Source organism: Coloeus monedula (genome assembly GCF_965178545.1).
Source record: "Coloeus monedula genome assembly, chromosome: 12".
Lineage (NCBI taxonomy): Eukaryota > Metazoa > Chordata > Aves > Passeriformes > Corvidae > Coloeus > Coloeus monedula.
The window spans coordinates 3,140,665-3,160,146 of NC_138792.1; the positions used below are offsets into that span (position 1 = coordinate 3,140,665).

The 19,482-nt window shown below is 44.5% G+C and overlaps 1 protein-coding gene across 1 annotated transcript in view; it reads left to right on the forward strand.

The window, feature by feature from the left end:
• Positions 1-19,482, forward strand: part of TRPC5 (transient receptor potential cation channel subfamily C member 5) — a gene marked incomplete at both ends in the record, with an annotated part of 62,566 nt that overhangs the window by 20,662 nt on the left and 22,422 nt on the right. Inside the window, 3 exons of the mRNA XM_082289154.1 lie at positions 9,595-9,931; positions 12,964-13,103; positions 17,051-17,373. Coding sequence (XP_082145280.1) covers positions 9,595-9,931; positions 12,964-13,103; positions 17,051-17,373 — 800 coding nt within the window. The remainder of the gene's footprint in view (positions 1-9,594; positions 9,932-12,963; positions 13,104-17,050; positions 17,374-19,482) is intronic.

The following is a 19,482-nucleotide window of genomic DNA, read 5'->3' on the forward strand; positions in this document are numbered from 1 at the left end:
AGTCAGGAGCACAGCATCCCTCTCCAGGGAGCATGCATAAACCTGGGAAATTTCTAAGGGCACTTCACTTAGTGTATAAAAAGAGCTTATAAAAATATCAGAGAAGCATGAAAAATGAAGTGCGAGGTCGGTGAAAATCAAAGCTCGTCGCCTGCGCCTTGTTTACCCGTTTTGAAAGCCATTCAGGTATCTTGATGGATGGCCACAGATCTTTCTTTGCTTGCAGGCAAAGCTAAGTTATTCTCCTGTGGGTTTGTCTGTTTTCTTGCCATACTGCCTGGAGGAATAATGATACCGGGCTGAATATTGTATTGTGCTCTTTAAAGGCACAATGGAAAGTCTTGCTTGAGCCTGCACAGCTCAGAAGAGTAATAAAGAGGCTTTTACTTCCAGATTTCTTGAAGGAAATCAGCAAGTCGTGAAAAGGTCTTTATTAGGACTAGCTGAGGGAAGCAGAGCTGCTCCTCGTGGAAGCTTTCCTTGGTTTCTAGGGAACTGGAACGGCCGTATTTCTTAGTGTGTTCCATGGTGGGGATGGCCTCACCTCCTGTGCCACAGACCTGAACGTAAATTTAGGGATTTCGAAAGCAGTGAGTGTCCAGATGTGACCTTCCCTTTCCCAACAGCCATCCTTTCATTTGTTCATTGTTGTCTGCAGCAACATTCCCATCTGGTGTGTGAACGGTGGCCTGTGCTAAATGAAGCTGTTTTGTCTCAAACTCCATCCCAGCAGCAGCTGACCACCTTAGAAAATCTTCTGTGAGCGTGGCACTAACTGAGCTGTTATCAGCAGCCTTAGAGGATGGAATTCAGGGTGGCAGGTGGGGAGATTTATCTGTGTTTGCACCCTTAAAAGAGCCATCCCTGCTGATCACTGGTGGTGCATGACTCAGAGCCCTCCTCTACGGGCTTGTGCAGTTGCCAGATCTATTTGTTCAGTTCGGGAAATTGTCACGGAAATTTAACCTGTACAGCTGCATCATCGTGTTACAAAAATTAGGACAAGTGGCACTTAAATCTTAACTCCTCTCCAAACTTGGAAGAAGAAATAATATTCTGAGGGCTGATGGTTCACCGGTTTGACAAAGTGGACTGGAATGTTTATTTGAGGGAACAGCGTTATTTGGTACATCGTTCACGTAACGCCGAAATGTTCTCCCTTGATGAAGGTTAGCCACATATTGCAGCTGTCACGGAACAGAACTGCAGAACACTGTCTTTTGACAGCAAAATCATCTCTGACTAATCTTGTAATGCACAAATTTGAAAAAGCACCCTAAGACTGGTATGTAGGTCAAGGACAAGGACTTGGATTGCGTTATGGTGATGTGTAGCGGGCAGAAAACGCCAGGATCATTCTTTAAGTCATTTTTGGTGCCTTGTGCCTCTTACTTAATGATCTCCTGGACGAAGACAGGATATATGTTGAAAGCTAAAGAGGTTGCCACTGTTTTAACAGCATTCAAGGATGATTTAGTGAGTTTGACAGTTCCCTTAACTTCATGTTTGCCATCAGTCTTCTTGCCAGCCAGGGAAGAGGCTTGGGAAGCCAAAGCCAAAGTACAGGACGTGATTGATGGGCTTTCTATAGACAACAGGAACTGGAGAGGAGAAGTGATGCCTTGTGTATTGTAACAGCCAAGTGTTCAGTGTTCCCATATCTGAAGGTCTGAAGTGTGTTTGGAGTCAGCTTTATGTCAGTGGAGAAGAGTAAATCACGTTATTTCATACTTTGAATGACACCCTGAAGTAATAAACTCCGGGGGGAAACTGGGGGTATGGATTCTCTCATTTGGATATAGAAATGATCATTGTTATTTATCTGATTTCTGGGAATTTCAACTTCACTCCTGTGCCTTAGAGAAGTGAGTTATGAAGCTCCACTCAGAAGAGAGCTGAGATTCCACCCTCCTCACACCTCATGTGTAGATCAGGTCCATCACCATCTGGATGAGGTGACTGAGAACAGTCACCACCTCACATGTGGCTCTGGGAGAAGTGAGATGAATAGATGGGTTTGTCATGACACCCCCCAAACTGAGCTCTTGTGCAGACTGACATTTAAAAGCTGTGAATGCAGTTTTTGTTCTTATTCTCTCCAAACCCCAGCGGGCTGAGTAAACTTCCTTCAGCAAAGCGTATGTTCTGCCAGGGTGATACAGCCCAGGAGCAGAGGTGGGCTTTGGACATTCCCACGAAGGTGAGAAGTGTTTGTAGTGTGCTAATCTGCTCTTTTGTGGATATTGGAGTAAATTTACTCATTCAGGAGAAGGTAAGGCAGAAAGAAAAAGGAAACCAGAATTACACAGTTTCAGCGTAAATGCGTCTCAGGTGAGAAAGGAAGCAAAGAAAAAGAATTTTGGAACTTTTTATTAACACTAATCGGGTAAAGTAGGTATTTAAAAATACTCCTGAATGGCTTTTAAACTTTTCATGCTTGCTTTACTTATCATTTATTTAATGTAAATGTTAGTAATTCACCAGAGAGAATGAGCCCAGCCTTTTACTTAAGAGTCAATACCTTCCCCACTTCTCCTAAAGCCCCTGAGAGCTCCCAGTATTCGTTTCCAAAATCTGTAACTCCTGAAGTGCTGCCTGAAAGGAGACTTAGGAGATGTTGGTAGATTTGTCTCTAAATGGTTTTTAATGTTTTTCCAGTGCTTCTGTGTCTGAAATCCCCTGCTCAGCTCTTAGGACCCAGGTGTGTGTAGGGAATTAACTCATGGTGGGGTGTATTGCTCACACCCAGCGCTTGCTCGTTCTGCAGCACTCTGCCTCTGGAAACCCAGCCCAGACCTCCTGCATCTTTGTAAGAGAGCTGTATCCTGGGATGTTTGCTGGGATACATCCCTCAGGAATTTATTTATCACCTGTAGTCAGCTGACTGCTGGAATAAATACTGAAAAGTTGTGGTTCTGTTGGGCTCTTGCTCGGGGTCTGACCCAGAGGAACCTGTTCTGGTGGGGAGTCTGCTCCAGGAGCAGAGTTCAGTACCTTGCCTTGATTCAGTGCAGAATTTAATGCACCTAAATCCTGCTGACACAAGCCGTAAACACAAACCTACAGCTAAACACACGCTGAAGCACTCTGGGTAGAGATGGATTTAATTTCAAGCTTAAAGACTTTATAATTGCTTTTTCCATGGGTAAGTATCCAGGATTTGCAAGCGTCTGTCTTTGTCCTAGGATATGTGGGACCTTTTAATTTAAACATTTAAGCCAATCCAACTGGAAGGTGTTAAACCCATGAATTTTGATGGAACAGTGGCAGGCTTTTAGAGGTTATTCACTCTTTCCTTTTGCCAGCATTCACCTCACTGCTGAATTTCCAATTGCTACCACTTAAGCTGAGTTCATGTCTGCTACCACCAGAGAGATCTATTATGGATAGGAGACCTTTAGTTAAGATTCATGTGTCATCATAATTCAAAATATTTTAAGAACAGATGAAACTAAATTCCCATCTTAATTTGAGGCCATATGTTCATCTGTGGAGGATCTGGAGTTTGTTTTATTCACCAGCTGAGGGCTTGAGCAATTTGGGTAGCACCTGGTTTTCTTGAAGGGCTCGTCCAGCTCAGCCGTGTGATCTTGATGGCAGGAATGCTGGCATTTGGATTTTCATTAGTGCTTCAGTGCTGCTACTCACGGGCATGTGAGCAGCAGCTGTGTTTTTGGATAGGATATTCATCCTGCAAAAAACTATTATCTCTTGGAAGTGTCTGATGAGGAATGTTGAGTTGTGTAGTCCCTTTCCCCCATGTTGTACAGCTCCCCCTCCAACTACTTTGTCTCATTTCTCCCTATTTTTTCCCCCTCTTGGAGAAAGTACTTAATTAACAGGATGAACAGCCATTAGGTGTTTACCCTCTGCAGCTCACACTTCGGCAGCAGAATGTAAATAACTTTGCAGTCATTAACAGGGTTGAACTTTAAAAAGAAATGTGCTACAAAAGAGGGTTTTCTTGTTCATCTTGCTGTTTGCAACACTGCAAACTTGAGGAGGCTGGCATTTCTTATCAGGAATATATGGTCTCACAGGGCTCACTGGCTCTCTGCAGCAGGCATCAAATTAGGCCACACAGAGTTTCTCTCCTGTCTTGGGCTAATTTTGAAATGAGGCTCTTTGACTGTTGCCCACTGGAATTTCCCTTAGGAGCAATCAGCCTGATGCAACCACCTGAATTTCTGTTCTTCCTCAGAGGATCTTGTTCTCGGTAAAAATGGAGGCAGAGGGGTTTGTGTGGCCCTGGAAGTGTGTGGTGCTGCTTGAGTGGAGAATGGCAGTGGCATTTCTCCTTTTCGTGGGAGACAGGGATTCACAGGAAATCTACGTTCTTTGCAGACCTCTCTAAAACGTACATTTATGCTGCTGCATCAGACTCTGCACACAGGCTGCAAAATCTAGCTGTGTTCCTGAGAAAATCTGCCTTTCCAGAGCCAAAATAGCTTCAGTTGTAGAGGGCAACAGCAGACAGTATTATCCAGTAGCCTTGCACATTTGAGATGCTCTGGGGTACAGTGATGTTGGTGAGGTCTGACCTATTGAAACGAGTGTCACATGGGAACTAAAGGTAATTTCATGGCTCCCATGCCGTGTTTGGCTCTCAGTGGTGACCTCCCTGTGAGCTGCTGGAGCTGACTGATAGAAGAACTCAGTCCTGCTTATTAAGACAGAGCTCTGCAGTTCCAAATTAGTGGTTATTCATCTATGAAGAGCATTCGCCCTCGCCATCCACAGCAAGAGTACAGACAAGAACTCCAGCAAACTCCAAACAAGAGGCTGTTGGCAGTCACGATAATCAGAATAAAGGCAGAGGGATGCTGTGCTCAGCCCCTGTGATGTCTATCAGGGAGCTATTTCAGTTGCTCCCTGAGGCATTCACATCTCAGCCCATCTGTGTCTGATCCTAAATTACTTATGACTGTGAGAGATCAGGGATTTCCCCATAGATGAGGGGAGGGGGGTGAAACATAATTTCTGTGTTTGACAGCATGCAGAAAGCATTTAATTCCCAAGAAGTGGAATTTAGGTGACTTAAAAAATATCAGTAAAGATTAGTTATTAAGGAAGAGACACTCCATCCAGCAGCTGCTTTTTTCCCCTTAAAAATTTCCCCCTTGGTATAGGATTAGGTGGCAATGAGCATGATGAACACTGAAAATGAAATTCTCTAATAGCGCAATCCACTGGCAAGCCAAATGTTACACAAAGACCCTGGCAAGGCTGAGAGAAGAAAAAGAGAACATAAAAGACTTTGTACTGCAGTAATCTCTAGAGTGCTTCCCAAACATGACTGGAGTTGCTGATCTCATTTCTTGGAAAGGCAAAGTATTTATCCCCATTTTCAAAAGGCAGGGGACTGAGCACCTTGCTCACAGGTAACACAGGGGTGTTGTGCTCACATGGAGGGACTCTGAGTTGCATCTTATCTCCCAACCATTCAGTGAACTGTTATCTTCAGCTAGGGACAGGTTCTGCTCAACAGGTAATGGACAAAGAGATTGTTTTTGGGATTAGCTTCTCCAGAAATGCATCTGCAGGTGGGGACCACCCTGGACAATGTTTTGTACAACCACAGGCTTCAGTGCTTGTGTGGTGATTTAACCCCAGCCAGCAACTCAGCCCCAGGAGCCACTCGCCCACTCCTGCCAGTGGGATGAGGGAGAAAACTGGGAGAGAAAAGTGAGAAAACTCGTGGGTTGAGATAAAGACAGTTTAAACAGGTGCAGCAAAGGCCATGTGTGCAAGCAAAGCGAAACAAGGCATTCATTCACCACTTCCCATGTGCAGGCAGGAGCTCAGCCATCCCCAGGGCTCCATCAGGTCTCACAGTGACTTGGGAAGACAAACATCCCCCACATCCTCCTTCTCCCCAGCTTCATGTGCTGAGGGTGGTGCTGTATGCTCTGGGATATCCCTGGGCTCAGCTGGGCTCAGCTGTCCTGGCTGTGTCCCCCCCCAGCTCCTTGTGCCCCCCAACCTCCTCACGGATGAGGGTGAGGGGCAGGAAAGGCCCTGGCTGTGTGTAATCCCTGCTCAGTGATAACTCAAACATCCCTGTGTTATCAGCCCTGTTTCCAGCACAGAGCCAAAACCCAGCTGCTGTGAGGAAAATTAACTCTACCCCAGCAAAACCCTGCACAGCATCATATGTTTAGTTCCTACATTCACTGAATGAGCATAAATGGCACCTCTTGGTGACATTTCCTTTCACTAATGCAGCTGTCAGAACATTCTCCATCCTGTCTGTGGGGTGATGTCTTGTGCTGCTGTTTGTGGTAGAGACTGGAGGCTCCTGTAATGCAGCAGTCCTTGGATAAAATGCTTGTCAAGTGTTGGAGAAACTGCTTGATAGTTGTATGTTCCCTTAGCAGAGCTTCTGGTGCAGTACATCTGCCTCTGACTCTGGACCATCCGCAAAACTGGGACAATATGCAGGTTTTTCCCTGCTTTTCGTTGTGCAGAAACTTTAACTGATACCAAATCCTGTCACACAAGATATATTCATGTGGAATGATAAAAGGCTGTGATATACACAGGCACCATTTCAGTCTGTAGCACATGAAAGGCTTTGCAAAAATGTGAAAAAACACATTTGGGGTTATTAACTTTCACTGAGGAAAGGCCTTGGTATAAGTACTGTTGAAGATGTCAAGTTGTTTTCCACTTCGCTGCTCTGCTATTTGTAAAGCAGAAATTTCCTTTACTTTACGGAGAAATTTGAAATTATGGAGGATAACAAAAATTCCAAAATATTATCAGAGTTTTCAGGATACTTCACATCTAAAAGAAGATATTTTTGTATTTTATGTGCATTGATTTACCACCATGACTCCTAGACAATCTGTAATAAGTTGAGCATTCAATGGTTTAGTCTAGTCAATGAATTTGGTGGTTTCATTTAGTTAGCAGCACCTAGAAGCAAAGTCACCAAAAAACAATAAATTCTTTAGGCAGCACAACAGTGGCTTGGTTGGCTTCTTCATTATAATTCAGAATTCCAGCGTTTCTGCACACTGGAAATTTTGTTTTTCAGCCAACTGCACTACTGGAGATAAAAGCATCAGTACTTACTGATTTTAAATCTGTGATTAATAAGTTGAACTAATACAAGTTAGTAAAAGTCTACTTTGGTAAGTGCTTGACCTCACCTTTAATAAACACAGCATTGGTGGTTTATGACATTAGGGAGTCTCTTTGTGTGGTGTTCTTAAACTTCCCTTGGGCAATTTTCATTGAGGTTGCGACCAGCTTGATTGGAAAATTTAATGGCTTTTTCCATTTCCATTCCCTTTTGCCAATCTGCTCTTTAAAGCTGCTCTTTCATGATGTGTGAATTTGTCTCCATTTGAAGAACTAACATCAGATACAACTGAGAAAGCAGATTTTAGAAATGAGCTATTAGGCAGAGAAGAGGCACTTTTAAGATGCTTGCAAGTTGCACAGCAACCAGAGGAACATATAGTCATTTGATTTCTCAAATGACTTTGACTTTGACTCAAGGGAAAAACAGTTTTATTCTCCCCTTAGAGCTTTCTATCATATGTGATAAAGAGAAAATGTGTTTATAACATTTTCTCCCTCAAAAAAAAAAAAATTCAAAAAAAAGAAAAAGTTGTGCCTCATCTCAGAGAAGCAGCAGCATCCCTTGCCCTGTGAGTCACTGCAGAACACATCCAGTAACAGCTCCTGACTGGGATTTTGAGAAAACAGAGCAGTGTAACCTTCTGTTTCTTCCAGGTTTTAAACACAAAGCGCTGACCCTTCTGAAATCAGAGTTAAAACACAGCCAAACAGCAATCAGTGCTTGGCAGTTTTTCAGTTTCTGTGGAATTGTTTCTCTCACCTGCCCAGAGAAGCTGTGGCTGCCCCTGGATCCCTGGAAGTGTCCAAGGCCAGGTTGGATGGGGCTTGGAGCAACCTGGGATAGTGGAAGGTGTCCCTGTCCATGGCAGGGGGTTGGAAGGGGATGAGCTTTAAGGTTCCTCCCAACCCAAACCATTCCATGATTCTGTGATTTTATGATCACTGTCCCCAGATACGGAATTTTACAATAATATTTCCTCATTATTACAAGCAACAGGTCTTGGCTTTTTCTGGAGACCATCACCCCCTGAGCTATTGCCCATTTTCAGCTGCCTGCATGTGCTGGTTGATTCCAGATCACACACTCTTCTGATATTCTTTTCCCAAGCTCTCCGGAGCAGCATGTCATCAGTTATGTGCCGATGCAGAAATCATCAGGAGCTTATTGTTGTAATAATACATAAAGATGCAGCTTCATAAATGCCAATAGTTCTCTTGGAGATCTTATTTTGGGTCATCGAATATATTTGAACTACCCAGTCCAAGAATGGTGTGATTCTGATACAAACAGCCTGTTAAGAGATATAAAATATATTAACGAAATCTAAAAATACTTAGAGAAGTGAATGACTTCATCAGGATGAGCAACTAATTTGTCCTTTTGTTTGACCTTGGTTTAGTCATTTTGAACAAGGCAATGACAGTGCTCTGCTTGTTTAGAGCACTCTGAGAACTCTGCTTAAAAGTCCTCCCAGTACTGGCCAGGTTTTGTGGTGAATGAATATTTAAAAGATTTGGGTGTGGGCTAAACATTTTTGAAGAAAAACAGAGTTGTCTTGGTCTTGCAGATATCTCTGGTTAGTTCTGGGTCTGGGAAGCCTTGGAAAAAACCCATGAGGCTGTCTAGGTATAATCAGGAACATGAAGTCTTCTGGCACTGAGCAGAAATAATGTGGCTTGGTTTGAAATCCCAAAGGCTGTTTGGTATGAGAGCAGCCTGGAGGAGCTGGAACCTGAGCCTGTGTGGTGTGGACAGGGTGAGATGCCGTAAATCACCATCACAATGCTATTTTTTACAGAGTGAAAGTGAACTGTCAAATGTCACTTCTGCTGCTGTGATCAAAGGTTCCTTTTGGCCTCTGCTTAATCCCTTACATTTTACAGCTGCTCTCTTCCTGAACAGCGAGAGGCAGGGTTCCAAATGTGCTGTTCTGCTTCCCACCAGATGTCACCTGGCCACACCTCATGCTGCTGTTTGCTGTCTCATGCCAGCCCTGCCCACACACACATATTGCAGCACCCCACACACTCTGGGAGATGCTCTCCCTCTCACACACACTCTCAGAGCTTTGCACCTTTTCCCTCCTGTCTCATCTTTTAGTCACTTTTTAAGGATGCTGACAGTGACTCCTTCGAGGCGCTCGAAACCTGAAACATTCTGAACAGAAACGTGCTCCAACACATGGGGAGAGAAACAGCTCGTAGTAATTTTCGTGGTGCTGCTTTTGCACGAGGCTGTGTGTGTGGTGAGTGGCTGATCCACATAGGGATGCTGCAAATAGAAAAAAATTTCTTCCATGAGAAGGAATCCTAAATCCTACATAGAAAAAAGAAGAGTGAAGTCTCCCTCCTTTTTTCCCCTTTATCTCCAAAATATGCTTTTCCAGCCCATAGCCGGCCCCCAAACATAATCTGAGGGTCTGTGTGGGCTCTAACACATATGTGAGGGGGAGTGCACGTGGAGTACCAGTCAGTAATAATCCTTCTTTCTTTTTTCCTCCCCAGTTTGTTGCTCAGCCGAACTGCCAGCAGCTACTAGCAACACTCTGGTACGACGGCTTTCCAGGATGGAGGCGGAAACACTGGGCAGTGAAACTCTTGACCTGCATCACCATTGGACTGCTTTTCCCTGTGCTATCCGTGGCGTACCTGATTGCACCCAAGAGCAGGCTGGGACTGTTTATTAAAAAGCCATTTATCAAGTTTATCTGCCACACCGGCTCTTACCTGACCTTCCTGTTCATGCTCCTGCTGGCGTCACAGCACATCGTCAGGACCGACCTCCACATGCAGGGGCCACCTCCCACCATTGTGGAGTGGATGATCCTGCCCTGGGTTCTAGGTAAATCCCACACCCCATCCTGCCCTGGGTTCTAGGTGAATCCTGCAAATCCCACACCCAGCAATGCTGAGCAACAGGGCCTGACTCGCACCCATGGCAACTGTGTGGGGACTCATCCCTGAGCCCAGCATGTGAAGAGATTTGGCAGCCAGCTCCAGAAACTGCACAGAACAGCTGGGCTCCTTCTGGAACAACAGATCCTGTTGGCCCAGGGCTGCTCTGCTCTTCTGTGCCATCTGATGTGCCTTTAGACATGACCTGAGTAAACCGCGGCAGACGCGGCTCCCTCCCTGCTCCCCCCACGCTCGGTGCGAGGAGCGGGTTGGGAATGAGCTCCTGGGTCACACACGGTGTCACTGCTGCTGCTGGCTCAGTCCTGCTGGCTGGTACAGGGCACAGGCAGTGCCCAGAGCCTGGCTCTGCTCTCCCTGCTCTGCTCCCGGAGGCAGCAGTACACAGGAACCAGCCTGGCTTATTCCTCCCAGATAAGGAATGCAGGAAAGGGAAGATAAGCTTCACTCTGTGCTGATAATCACTGACCACATCAACATCAAGTGCTCTGATATCAGCAGGACAAGGAGGGAGTGCTGGTTGTTTGAAAGTTAAATGTGAGGCTCTTACTCCAGTCTGGCTTGGGCAAAGCTGGGAAGAGAAGGAGGTGTCTGTGCTGAGGGCAGGATGTTCAGGTGAGGCAGTGAGATGGGATGAGGTGGAGAAGAGCAGAGAAGCCAGCTGGATGTATTTTTGATGAGAGAGGAGTATTTCCCCTTCCAAACTGAGCTCCAGCACAGTAGCAGGTGAAAACCTGTGAGCTCCATCAGGATCCTGATTTCTCCTCTGGTTTGGCTCCCACATCCCTTGCTGTGCCATCAGCATGTGGCACCACTGGGAGCTGGGCTGTCACCAGGCACTCTGCTCATGGGCAGTGGTTCCCACACCTTTCTGGCTCTCCTGCTTTCCCCACACCTGCTGGCTCCCTTCTCCTGGTGACCCCAGGACACTGCTCCTTGTTTCTGTGGTGGCTCTGGATCAGGCTGGCTCTGTGCTGAACAAACCCAGCTGTTCCTATGCCAAACCTAAAACTGCTGATGGAAAACCAGGAAGGAAAGTAAGAGTTGCAAACATGTTCACAAATCACTTTGGATGGTGAGCCAGGGCACTGTGCTCCTTGCACAGCTCCACCACCAGCCTCATTATCAGATGAAGCTGATTTATGTATTGAAATGCAGGTGTTGGTAGAAACTTCAGAGTGAGCTCAGGAGGTTAAATGTCTTTCCTGAGCATAGGTGGTATCTTCACTTTATCTTTAAATTCATGGTTAAAATTGAGGGAAATGGTAGGCATTTCAGCAAAATTGATTTGCAGATGAAAGAAGGATAACCAATTTAAAAAACCTTTCAAAAGCACCTCTTACAGCTGTCTGTTCTTGAGTTCCTTTGTTTCGGATAAATAGGGATACTGTATGACTGTATATTAAATGCAGAAATTAGAACAGTTTCACCAGATTAAAGGTTATTATTTATGAAATATTTTCCACTATAAAAGGAGAGAGAACAGGCACACACAGCATTGCTGTAACTATAGTAACCAGCAGCGATAACTCACTATAAATACAGTGTGTGAGTTCTTCAACAGGCTCCTCTCCATTGATTTACTTTATTTTATGGGTTTGTGTGCATACAAAGATGTGGAGGCAGCTGTAATAAGATTACCTGACTGGCCCTGACATTATGCTTGTGTGGCCATTGACCTGCTGGCTGGCAGCTGAACAGCTCAGATTGATATTTGGGGGCATGCAGCAGTTCATTGCAACTTTGCCTGCTCTTCAGATTGAACTTCAGGTCCTTAAAGTTGAGTTGCAAGCAGCAGATCAGTGACCACTGCAATATCCTGTGGTTAGGAAGGGGCAGCAGTTTGGGTAGTTATGTTGGTAATGCACCTGGAGGTGTACCTTGTTTTGGTTTGTTTTGTTTCCTTTTCACGCACGTTTCAGGTTTTCATTCAAGGATAATGTAAACTGGGTAATCCAAAATACCTGGGGTTTTAAAGACATTTTCAGAAGCACCTAGGGGATGAAGGAGCTTAGCTGCTGTTTGCTTTTTAATGGGACTTAGGCTTTCAAAAATACACAAACAGTTCTACAATAAAGAAAATAGAAGTTACTTATAATCAGAACTGTGTCAGGTGAATTTAGCAGTCTGGTGATGAACTTCAGAAACTGTCCCTCACCCTTTTCAGCTGCAAGGAGGTGTAGTGAGCATTAGCAAGTGCCAAAAATTATCACCAGAAGGCATTTCAGAGTTGAGATGATGGACTCTGGCCGTATCCTTGGGAACAAATGCTCACCTCACAAAGCCCACAGCCATATCTGACATGAGGTGAGTCACTGCCGAGGGATGTGGTGCCAGGCTGCAGTGCCCTGTTTCATGATGAGTCTTACCTTTCCTCACAAATAATCCCCTGTGGGCTTTTTGTAGAGCAAGATGCATAAATTCAGTGGCTGAGCACAGAGAATGGATCTGCTTCTTCCTTCTTTGGTGTGATATTTCCAGGTCAGGGAGGAGCTGTGCTGGCACGCAGAAGCTGGTTCTGGTGTTGCTAGAGAAAGTCAGGGAAAATCAGTGCTGTCCAACAGAGCAGTGAATTGCTTATAGTGTCTGCAAGAGCAGACAATCTATTAGAAACTCTACCAAATACAGCTGCTTAAAGAGTTTATTCACGTAGAACAAATTTCAGCAGAGCCAATTCACTCACACTGGTTATAAATAACGTGTTTCAGGCAGTCTCCTCATGTGCATATCTGGAGCCCTGGGTAGGAAACCAAGGTCTTTTTCAGCTCTCTCTAGACTACATTCCCCACAGACTAGTAAAATATAATCAGCAGCATTGTACTTTGTAGAAGGCAGGAGGGATGAGGCGTTTTTTTCCAAGCTGTTAATGTCAAATTGTCTGGTATTACATCATATATATACACACAGAGCTTTAATGGCAAATAATGCCTTGTCATGACAATGAACTCCCTTTCTTTCCAGGTTTCATCTGGGGAGAAATCAAGGAAATGTGGGATGGTGGATTCAATGAGTATGTACATGACTGGTGGAATCTGATGGATTTTGCAATGAACTCCCTCTATCTTGCAACTATCTCCCTCAAAATTGTTGCCTACGTCAAGGTACAGTAACTTGGGAGAGGGAATTTGTAATGTGCTGGTGAGGGCTGTAGTACACAGGGTACAAACTGTACAAATCAAAATCACAGAGCAAAGAAAACAGCAGCTTTTCAAGCAGTCCAATTTTGAAAATTCACCTGGAGAGCTTATTAATTGTTTGGAGAATGAACATCCTGCTCATTCTGACCCTTTGATTAAAAGTTAAATAGATTGTTTGGGCACTGGGGAGAAATTTCTCCACTTTCTGTGCCTTTTGTAGCTACTCAGTTGCCAAAGCACTTTGTTTCCTGCGCTGGCACTGGACCTCCTTCAACAATGCATAGGGAAAACATGGCTTTTAAATAAAAAGGAAAAACAAGGGAAGGGTTACCTGAAAACTTCTAGAGCCAAGATGCTGTAGTCCTACAGATCTGGAGATTATGAATCAGGAGTTTGTGAAAGGGCTACTGAGAAGAGCAAGGCTGATAGAAAGGCTTCTGTCTGATAGAAAGGGGTCAACTTGTTCTTCAATATGTAACCTATGGGCAGGGAAATGACAAAGGAGCAAGCTGGGGCTTTAACACCCTGTAGGTTCTTCCCTGTCATGTTCCATTTGTGGGGAGAGTGCACATCAGAGCTCATCCTCAAAAGCACCTTCCACATTTATCAACTTGTGATGCTCCAGATTAGCATATGCACAGGGTTTGAAGCCAGGGGATGGCCTGAAGCACTTTCCTTCTGTCTCCCTTTTTTCAAAGACAAGACACAAAAGGCATCCTGTAAAATTCCTTATGCAACAGCTCTCTTTGGCTTCAGCTGGAGCTTTGTGCTTGGCCTACTTCTTCCCTTGGTATGAATCAGCAGCAGTTTCACTGCAGTCAGTGAAATTACTCAGGTGTAAATCGAGTTACTGGGATCTGCTCCTTGGCCACTCCTGCTCTTTCCAGTTTTGCCCTGGTGGAAGGGCTCTGCTTCTGACAGCCCAGCTCTCAGTAACCAGGACAAGCACTTCCCCAGAGGAGCCCTGTTTAGTCCTGCCCAGCAGGCAGAGGGGGAAAGAGGAGAAAATATCACAAAGCCCATTGACTCCAAAATGCAAACAGCCCTGCTATGGGGCCTTTGTAAAATTCTGAAGGCTGCAGTCGTGGTGAGTCAGCTTTTCAAAGGGAAAAGCTTTAAGCTGGTTGCTGCTCCCTGAAGAGGCAGCTCTGTAACAGCATCAAAGCAGGAACAGATTATGTCTTTTATTCTCCCAACATTCAGAACCAGGGAGGAAATTACAGACTTGAAAGGTTGGTCTTTAAACTGCAAGCAATAAAAAAAAAAAAAAAAAAAAAAAAAAAAAAAAAGCTGGAAATGGTAAAATGCACGGAGAAATCTTAAAATGTTAACAATCTGGTTCTTTCTCACACACAAATTACTAGAGGAGCCGTGCATCCACGGGTTTATGCAGTCACACACTGGGATTTAAACTCGCAGCCAAAGCACAGGTACAAAGGCAGTACAGCTCTGTTTGTGTTCCCTGTAAGAGCTACAGAAACGTGCAGGTAAACTATGAAACCCCATATGGCAGCACACAAAGGAGGGTTTGCAGGAATAGATCTGTTTGAGCCCAGATCAAACCCTCTTGGATTAAACCTGGCCCATCTCAGGTCAGCTCCTGATGAGGGCCAGTGTCAGACAGCTCTGAGAGGGTGCATCAAAGCTTCTGTGGGAGCAGTTCTGAAATACGTGGTCACAGAAGTTCCCTCTGCCCTGTGTCACTCGGGTTGCACTGTGCTCAGAAACGTGAGGGTTTATAACACTGATAATGGCTTCAAAACATTTTGCAACATGGTTTGTTATTTATAGAAGAGCCCTGAGCTGGAACAGGCTGGGATATACGCCAGTATACCATATTCTAACACTCCTTAGAACTTCAAAGGATTACACGGACATTTAACTTTCTGCCAAATAGCAGAAAAAATAAATTGCATACTGACACTAATGTTTTCCATCCTTGTTTTTACGTGAAGACTTTTTTTTTTTTCTCCTTGATTTGACTGGTTCCAAGACCTGGCTCTAATATTGTCTGATATCAATGGAATCTTCAGGCTAATTATAGGGTAAAAATACTTTCTTAATCAGTTTTCATTTGCTGCATTGAATTATCATGTAATGAGGAAGGGTAAATGTGACAGCATGGTGTAATTTATTTGTACTATTCTGTGTACATCTCTGCTGTGTTTCATCTTCTGAATAGACATTGAAACAAACTCCTCCAGCCTTCCCAGATACCCAGCTTCATTAGGTAACTCTGAAATCTGCTGTTTCTCTGTTACCTGTGATGCCAGGCTCCTCTGAAGATTCTATTTGCCAAGCAAGGAGATACCATCAGTTTATAAAGGGCCAAAATACGGCCTGAACCAGTTGCTTCAAAAATAAGTGTGGGACACAGAAGACCTTTTCCCATATCTTTATGTGCAATCTGTGCTCAACCTTAGCAGAGAGGCCCTGGGCTGCTGTGTCCAGCCAGCCTGCAGAAGAGAATTGGGAATAACTGTGCAAATCTGCTGTCCAGGCTTCCCAATCCCAGCCACCCACCCCCACTGCTGGATATCCACAAAAAATTAACCTCTCTGCCTGTCTGTAGGCATTTTAAGACCCATCTTCAAATCAAGTTAACAGGCTCAGGCCATGATGTTCACGTAATAAAGAACAGTTTGGAAATGTCAGAAGCAATCCGAGGTCATGCTGAAATGCCTTTGTATCATGTCTCATCTCCTTCATACAGAGGGACAGTTTGAAATATCAGCCTACGTTTTGCTGAGCCCTTGAAAAAACTGGGAGCTCATGCATTGGACCTTCAGATTTAAATAGAAAGTCTCTGCAGTCTTGTCTGTCAGTGTGATATTGGTACCATTTCCTTTTCAAACGTACCAAAATTATTTTAGGGGCCCTAAACACGCTGGTTATGGTGTTAGCTGTGTTATTCTGAGTGCGGCTTTGCCTTTCTATGCATGTTAAATGAGCAGAGACAAATGTTAAAAGGACAATTACTCCTTGATGTTAAATGTCTTTGACTCCATTCTCTGTGCCACTGTCGTTTAGCCAGAGCAGTTACGTTTTACAGAACCAGAGCAGTTACATTTTACAGAACCAGCTCTTTTGTGTTACCTGCTCGCATCTGGCTGCTCTTTGCTCAGAAAATGCTTCTGCTTTTACAGTTACATTACAAACCCAGTTAATGTTGTAATTGATGCACTCAACTGTACCCAGTGTTTCAGCTGTAATTAAGACCTCTGCTTTAGCAACTCTCCTAAAATTGCCATGACAAATTAACTAATAAGAAAATTAATATGAAGAAAGCCCTTTGGTTCTGGGCTGCTGGTGCTTTTTTTTAGAGATTACATGGGAAGGAAAGCATCCAATAGTTCATTGCTTTTCTTCTTCCCTTCCTTCTCCCTCCCTCCCATTGTTCCTGGAATGTGCAGTTGTTTATAGTGTGCAATCATACTTAGGAGGAAAAAGAACAAAAGTAATTGGAAATTTACATCTGGAACATGCCAAAATCTGAACCCCTTTAACTGTTGAAAAAGGAGATTGTGTATGAACCCATGGACCTAAGGAACTCACAGACTGTGAGTAAAGTAAAACAAATGAAATTCAAATTTCTCAATTTAGGCTAAGAACAGCCAGCATACCCAAAGCCTCTAAAGAAAACCTGGTCCCACATCTCTCACCATCAGGGGACCATAATATAGTAGGCAGAATTGATAAAAAAGCATCATTAAACCTTCATCTCTGCCCTAATCAGTCCTGAATCCTGAGTCTGACAGCAGCTGAGATGTAAGGGGTTAAAAGTCCTTCTTGTGCCACAGTAGCTGGTTAGGATTTACCTGTGAAGGGTTAGAATCGGCAGGTGTGACTCTCTGAGTTACTCAGAGTCATTACAACACAATTCACTTTCATACCCTTGTTCTTTCTTCCAGTACAACGGTTCTCGCCCGAGGGAGGAGTGGGAGATGTGGCACCCGACTCTCATTGCAGAAGCCCTCTTTGCAATATCCAACATTTTGAGTTCCCTGCGTCTCATATCCCTGTTTACAGCAAACTCGCACCTGGGACCCCTGCAGATTTCTCTGGGACGCATGCTGCTAGACATCCTCAAATTCCTTTTTATCTATTGTCTGGTGCTTCTGGCTTTTGCCAATGGACTGAACCAGCTTTATTTTTATTATGAGACCAGTGCCTCGGAGGAGCCCAACAACTGCAAGGGGATCCGATGTGAGAAGCAGAACAATGCCTTCTCCACGTAAGACATCCTCTCCTTTCTGTTTCTGAGGCTGCTTCCCCTGTTTCCTCTCTCCCCTGCCTTTGCCTGCTGCCTGTCACTGCACTGACAGAGCCTTTATTTATTCATTTGCAAATACCAGGTGAGGTGGCTGGCTCTGCAGGAAAGGTGTGAGTTAAGTGGGGCAGACATTCTGCTGAGCTCCGCTGTCACAAAGGTCTGGCAGTGGGAGACCTTTTAGTTCTGGACCATGGAGTTTCCCTGCATGATCCTGCACCTTAAGTCTTATTATGTCTATGCACAATTTCAGTATGTTTGAGAAAGGAGGTGTCCTTTTGCCACAGTACTGAAGAAAGGAGGGGAACTTGAATAAGATGTAGAGAATAAGAGATAAACCTATTAAAAACAGGTATTAATAAATAACGTGATACAGCAGCAATAACAACAATCTCACCTAGACCATTTTTCTGGATGCATGATGTTGCAGGCTTCTCTGATTTCCATGCAGACTAAAATCCCAGCAGAACCTTTTTTTTGCTGGGAATGCTGGTACTTTACTGAGATGCTGGCATGGAAATTGCTGTGAGGACAGCTGGCAGAGCTGAAAGAGAGAGCACATGCTGAAAAATAACATGAATTGTCTTTCTGATGTATTTGTTTTAATTACTAATAGTAGAAATAATTATAATAATCAGCCCCCACCCAATTGTTCTTGCCGCTTGCACAGTACTTAACTCACAATGGCAGGAGAAATAAATAAAGCACGGTCTAGAAAAAGGCCCACGCCCTGCAAACAAGCAAAACAAAACTGTTGTCCACCACTTCAGGCTAAATTAAATAAAACTTGTCATGACGCCCAATAATTCTCCACCCTCTGTCAGCTGAAGGCTTGGGGTTAAGAAAGGATTTGGGACGTATTTGCACCGTTACCAAAAACAGATGATGGCTGAGGCCACATGACTTGGTTGGGAGAGGAAAGGTGCCAGCATTGTCCTGTGGGCTCTCTCCTGAAAGAAACACGGAATTTTCATGGGATGGAGCCCATCCTTCAAGAGCATCATGACCTGGTAGACCAGACATGTGCCATTTCCCTCTGCAGAGCAGGAACACCATAGGCTTGATTAATTTTCTCATGAAACTGATCTCTGTCTGGGGGGAAGTGAGTGGACCTGCACTGTGCTGATGAGAAGCAGAATTTAAGATTTCAGACTCTTTTCTGTTTCAGTTGCTTCATGTGCCCCAGAAATGTGTCGTGCTGCCCTTGCAAAGGAATTAAATAACAAATACTATTCCTTTTTCTGCGTCCTTATTGATGCAGCAGCCAGAGGGAGGAAGGTTTGGCAAGCACAATGTGTGTTAAGGGGCAAATTCTACCTCAGGAAGGGTCAAACCCACTGGATTTTATCCAGTACCAAATCCTGCCTTTCTCTGGAGCTATGGTGAACAGCTCTGTCTGGTTCTGCATTCTGGTTTGGGCCTGTCACCACTGCAAACCAGTTTTTTTACAGATTTCGTTGTGTCAGGTAAGTGGAGAAAGCAACAGCAGGATTTGACTGAGGAAAAAGAGCATTGGGCCAGCAGGAAAAAATACCCCAAACCAACCAACCTGAAGTCTGTAAGAAGGTGTAATGTCTTGGCAGCTAAAAATTATACAAGAAGCACTTAGCAGAAAGTGTGTAGATCAGCTTCAATACAAACCACAATTTCTCCCACCCCAACATTCATTTAAACCCCCTGCCAAGGGAATGTAGCACAGAAAGGAAATTGAGGGGGCTCAGCCTTTGTGGCAGAGGTTTGTGTAAAACAAAATCCCAGTGGGAGGGGATCCATTAGGAGTGAGGTCTCCTGGCAGGGGACAGAACACTCTGCAGGTACTTTTTGTTTGAGGCTCGCTTAAGAAATTTATTTAACGTGTTCTTAAAAGTTTAAATGGTCGTTATTAACACCCCCAGCACAAGCTGACATTTGGCTGGGGAACAGATGCACAGCATGGGGCAGCAGCTGGGAAGGAGCAGCTGCAGATCCAAATATTGGGTTGGGGGGGGAAGCAAACGAGGCTGGAGCCAGTCCAGCCAGAGCTGGGTACCCTCCCTTTGCTCGTGGTTCATTCCTTATGAAGAAATAAATCTG